The following is a 5,119-nucleotide window of genomic DNA, read 5'->3' on the forward strand; positions in this document are numbered from 1 at the left end:
GAAAATCCTTACTATTTGTTTTTGTTACGCCATTGGTCCCTATTGCTTGTTTTTGTTACACCCTTAATCCCTATCTTAACTAAAAAGACTATTATTTAAGTAGGGAAAATGATAGGATAGGTAAGGTAAGCTGAGATGGATGAAGTTGGTGGTGTGTTTATTTAAATAAATTAAAAAATCAATGCCAAAATAGTTTTTTTAGGTAAGATAGGGACCAAGCGTGTAACAAAAACAAATAATAGGGACCTTCCGAGTTAAAAAAATAAGTTAGGGATCAAACGCGCAAATTAACCTAAACCATAGGGACCATTCGTCTAATTTACTCAAAAAAAAAATAGAGTAAATTACACGAATGGTCCCTATGGTTTGCGGTAATTTGCGTGTTTGGTCCCTAACTTATTTTTTTAACTTGGAAGGTCCCTATGGTTTGTTTTTGTTATGCGTTTGGTCCCTACTGTTTAATTTTGTTACGCGTTTGGTCCCTATCTTATCTAAAAAGACTATTATTTAAAGAGGAAAAAATGATGGGGTAGGTGAGGTAAGGTGAGGGGGTGGGATTAGGGGTGTGTTTATTTAAATAAATTAAAAAATCAAGGGAAAAATAGTCTTTTTAGATAAGATAAGGACCAAGTGCGTAACAAAAACAAATAATAGGGACCTTCCGAGTTAAAAAAATAAGTTAGGAACCAAACGTGCAAATTATCCTAAACCATAGGGACCATTCGTGTAATTTACTCAAAAAAATACTATAATAATTTAATTGAAGATTGCATAGACCAAATAATTGGGGGATGGAAATAGCTTGGCGTTACTCGACTCCTTTCTTTTCAAATATAATTTCACGTCAATAACAAAATTGGCAGCCGTTGTCTTTTCAAGACTACAACTACCTCCTCCTCCTCCTCCTCCTTCTTCTCCGACCTCCGCCATGGACATCGCCGGCGATGAGCCTACAACACCCATCTCCACCCTCCGACGACGTAACTCCATCGCAACACCATCCGATATAAAGCTCCACACTAATGACGTCTACTCTTCTTCCACCACCACTACCACGACGACGTCTTCCTCATTATCTTCTTCAGCAGATTTCGAGCTGGTGTCGCTCAAACCAGCTTCCTACACCTCCCTCCGCGACATCCTTCCATCAACAGCCGCCGTTGTTCAGTCCCCAAAAGTCCCCTCCTCCGCCGTTCATTCAGGTTACGAGATTTCGATCAGAAACCGGCTCGTGAAACAGGCCGCCTGGGCGTACCTTCAACCCATGTCGACCTCCCCTGAATCCGGTGGATCCACCATCTTCCACCGTCTCTGGACTAGATTCTCCGACGCTTTCCTACATCTCTTTACTCAAATCTGCGATTGCATGCTCCGGTGTACTCCAATCACAACTACCAACTTCCGGTTATAACAAAAAAGGTAATCAAGTCAACTGCACAACACCCAAATCGGGGATTCGTTTCAATTTCTCTCCAATTTGTAGAAACAATAAACCAATCGAATTAATAATAAGAATTAGAATACAAATTTTGTTGTTGTTGTTGCTTTACAATCTGTAGATATGACTTATGCCTACTTTTCACGAATCAAAGTCCTCTAGATCGTCTAAATCTTAGCCAAACTGGTTCTTTATGACCCGAACTATGACTATGCGTACTCGGCGACGACGGGAAAGGCAGTTCCTCCGCGTATTGGTGGTGGTGGACGGTGGTTGGCGCTGGAGGAGCAGTCGGTGCCCACTGCTCTGATCCGAATGAAACCGGACTTGGAGTAACTGGCGGCGGCGGCGGACGTCCGTCACCGGAACTTTGATGATTTTGCAACCCCTGCATAACAATCATTCGAGAACTTTATTCAAAAAATTCTAACAACATTAATTAGATTCTATCTTTTTTGGTGATTATTCAAACGATTAATGATACCTGAGATTGTGTTCTTGAGGGTGATGGCTTTGAGATTAAATAGCCTAAGATATCAAAGAACTTTGTTTGACCTAATTCTGTGGAATTCTGCCAATAGTAAATTGCCACGTCCCATGCTCTGTCTCTAAATTGCTTTAAGCTTCTTTCTATATCGGTTTCATGTCTATATATAAATGGCCTCAACATTGTATCATATACAAACCCTGTACCCTGCAAATCGATATCAGTATCAGTATTAATATCAGTTTCGGTTTTGGACTGTTTCAGTACAAAACTGGTATTAGTTTGTTTTGGATTGTTTTGTTTGTATTGAATGATATGGAAGTTTGGGAACCAAAAGAGATGAAAGAAAGTGAGATATGTTGATATGTTTACCTTGGTTTTTGGATACCATAAGTATATAATGAGTGCTAGCTTTAATTCTCCATACATTGGAACCCTAGAAAAAAGGATTCAAACTTTTTAAATGCAAAATCGTTAAATGAAAACTTTATTTGTTAAATGTGTAGATATACATACCATGAAATGAATATATCGCCTACTCTTTCGAATACTGTGAGTATTGCAACAATTACCCTGAGATCGAAAAAACCAAAACCGATAAATCAAACATTTGTTAAAGGGTAAATAGGTTTCGAATTTTTGAAAAAATATCATATATATGGAGGCTATCTATTAATTTTATAAAAATAACCATTTTGTATTTATCTTCTTCGACATAAAGGGTAAATAGGTTTCGGATTTTTGAAAAATTAAGAACAAAAAAATCAACAAAATAGGGATGAAAAGGGGACAAAATGGACATATTAATAATGTCAATAGGGATGAAAAGGGGACAAAATGGACATATTAATAATGTCAATGTTAGGGCTAAAAATGTTTAAGGGACTATAAAAGAGGACAAAAAAATCCAACAAAATAAATTTAGTAGAAATAACGGAATAAAAGCTTTCAATCATATTTGTTACAAATGTGTCCAATTCTAAAATTATTACGTCCAAAAAGAGGGGTTAAATTTTCACGGGTCGTCTATGTCATTTTATCTGACATGATAGTGACCAAAAAATTCGTTTTTTGTGTCCAAAAAAAGTTTCTTTTTTGATCCAAAAAGATTCTCTACACAAGCCTTTTTCCATATAAAAATTGATCAAATTAATATATTAATATAAAATATTAAAAGAAAAGTACAAATAAGCATATGACATGTTTGGTATGCATTTGGCTTCCTTTCTCCAAATCAATCATGTCCCAAACAATGTAATTTCCAATAATGTTCGTCAAAAAAAAAAAAGCAAAAAAGCTACTCTTGCACATCAACTATATATCCATTTCGATTGACGATTTACAACTCAAAAGTTAAATTTTAACTTATAGATTAGTTTAAAGTGTTGTTAAATTGACATCTTTTAGATATTTTTTAAATTGTTGTTAAATTGACACCCCTTAAATATTTTTATTAAAAGTGAATCTATAATAAACTATTTATAACTTATTTTTTTCGAAAAACAATGCAAATTTAACTAATAAAAATATCTTAAAAATCAAATACGATGTCTATATGGAAAAATGGAATGTCTCAATGCGTTATCTCAAATTACTTTATCAAAATTGTATCTTATAAGTATAAGATAAACTACTTTTATGGTCTCACAAACACGATTATAATAAGTTAGTTTCCATTCTTATACACAAACCCTTAACCGTTTTTACAAATACACCACTACCATCCTATCCTTACATAAATGGTCAAAGTCGATGGTCAAGATCAAAGTTAAAGGTTCCGATGTAGTAGCCCTACAACGTGGGCATTGCACTGCGAACCATTTATCAGACTGTTATATACCTGATTCATCTCTCTCATGATTTTTCAAAGACGCGATGCGTAAGTCGAACTCATAATTGAAAGAAATATATTTTTTTTAAAAAAAATAATAGATACCATATGGAACCAGTTGTATTAATTGCAAGTCAATGGTTATACCTAATGATTTATAACAAACAATTTATGAATTTATTAATGTGTTTTATTCTAAAAATACTAAAATAGTATATAATAACCCCACATGGCCACATTCTTTATAAAAAAAAAATCCAATTTGCTAAATGAAATTGAAGAACATGAAAAAAGACACTCACCAATATTGACACCAAAATCGCAATTCTGCATTTCCTACTCCTTGCTTCTCTATCGTTTTAAAGCACTCGAAAGCTGGATACGCATATCCAAGAACCAATCTGCAATCATAATCAAATTATCGAATTATCATATTAAAAACTAGAATCAGCAAAGCTCCGATCACAAAATCTGTAGCGAAAAATCCCAAATTTACAGCGAATTCAGCTGGGTGATCGAAAGAAACTTACACAAGACTATTCGTGATCAACTCGCCCAACATCTTCTAACTTTCCTCCGTTTGCCGCCAATTATTTTCGCCAAATTTACTGTGAAAACGTAAAGGGGGGAATTAATTTAATCGATCATCGTTGATTTTCAGTATCCTCATCAAATCGCATGAGTAAATTCACAACAAATACAAGTTTGATGAACCAAATTATCCGATTAAACACTGTTACTAGCATTACAAAACCCAGCAAAAACCCTATTAAATCAATCAATCAAAAAAAAAAAAAAACCGGGAAAGAGGGGAATCTTAGGAAAGCAGGAGAGAAACTGTTAGTACCTTAATGGAAATAGATGTACGATGCTCGATCGATTGTTTGTCGATATTGATGGGATTGTGAAATTGATCTGGGAAACTTGAAATTGAGAGAGAAAAGAAGAGATTTTGAATGTGTAAATGTTCTGAAATTGGGTTTATAAAGGGAGATAGCGGTTGAATTTGGAATGGGTAAAACGTACAAGAGATATTGAAAAGAGAAGAGCAGGTGTGTTTGGAAACCATGGTTACTTGCCTCCGACGCCTTTCTTCCTCTCCCTTTCGAGTTCCATTTTTTAATAAAGTTTTAGTTCGTTTGGTGCTTTGAACAAAATTGCAGTCAACTAGTAAATGTATAAAAAGTTTATGCAAAGAATAGGTCGTAATTTTTAACATTATTTTATTTATTAAGATATGAACTTTATTTGATAATAGCATTTTATTAAATAACATTTTACATCATGAACTGGATTCTTATTTGTTGATTAGTCGTTTATTGGTTATACATATTATATAGTTATATAGATAAATAACAAAAAA

General features: G+C 34.2%; 1 protein-coding gene across 1 annotated transcript; it reads right to left on the reverse strand.

The window, feature by feature from the left end:
- Positions 1 to 1,405: 1,405 nt before the first annotated feature.
- LOC145031395 (putative HVA22-like protein g) lies at positions 1,406 to 4,888 on the reverse strand. The gene is made up of 7 exons (XM_078979938.1): positions 4,604 to 4,888; positions 4,287 to 4,364; positions 4,059 to 4,157; positions 2,442 to 2,498; positions 2,298 to 2,361; positions 1,923 to 2,132; positions 1,406 to 1,826 (listed from the first exon to the last, which is right to left on the reverse strand). The coding sequence occupies exons 2-7, from the start codon at positions 4,316 to 4,318 to the stop codon at positions 1,587 to 1,589; spliced, it is 702 nt and encodes a 233-aa protein (XP_078836064.1). The 5' UTR covers positions 4,319 to 4,364; positions 4,604 to 4,888; the 3' UTR covers positions 1,406 to 1,586.
- Positions 4,889 to 5,119: the final 231 nt, after the last annotated feature.

Source organism: Lactuca saligna, chromosome 2, assembly GCF_052625555.1.
Source record: "Lactuca saligna cultivar CGN05327 chromosome 2, ASM5262555v1, whole genome shotgun sequence".
Classification (NCBI taxonomy): Eukaryota; Viridiplantae; Streptophyta; class Magnoliopsida; order Asterales; family Asteraceae; genus Lactuca; species Lactuca saligna.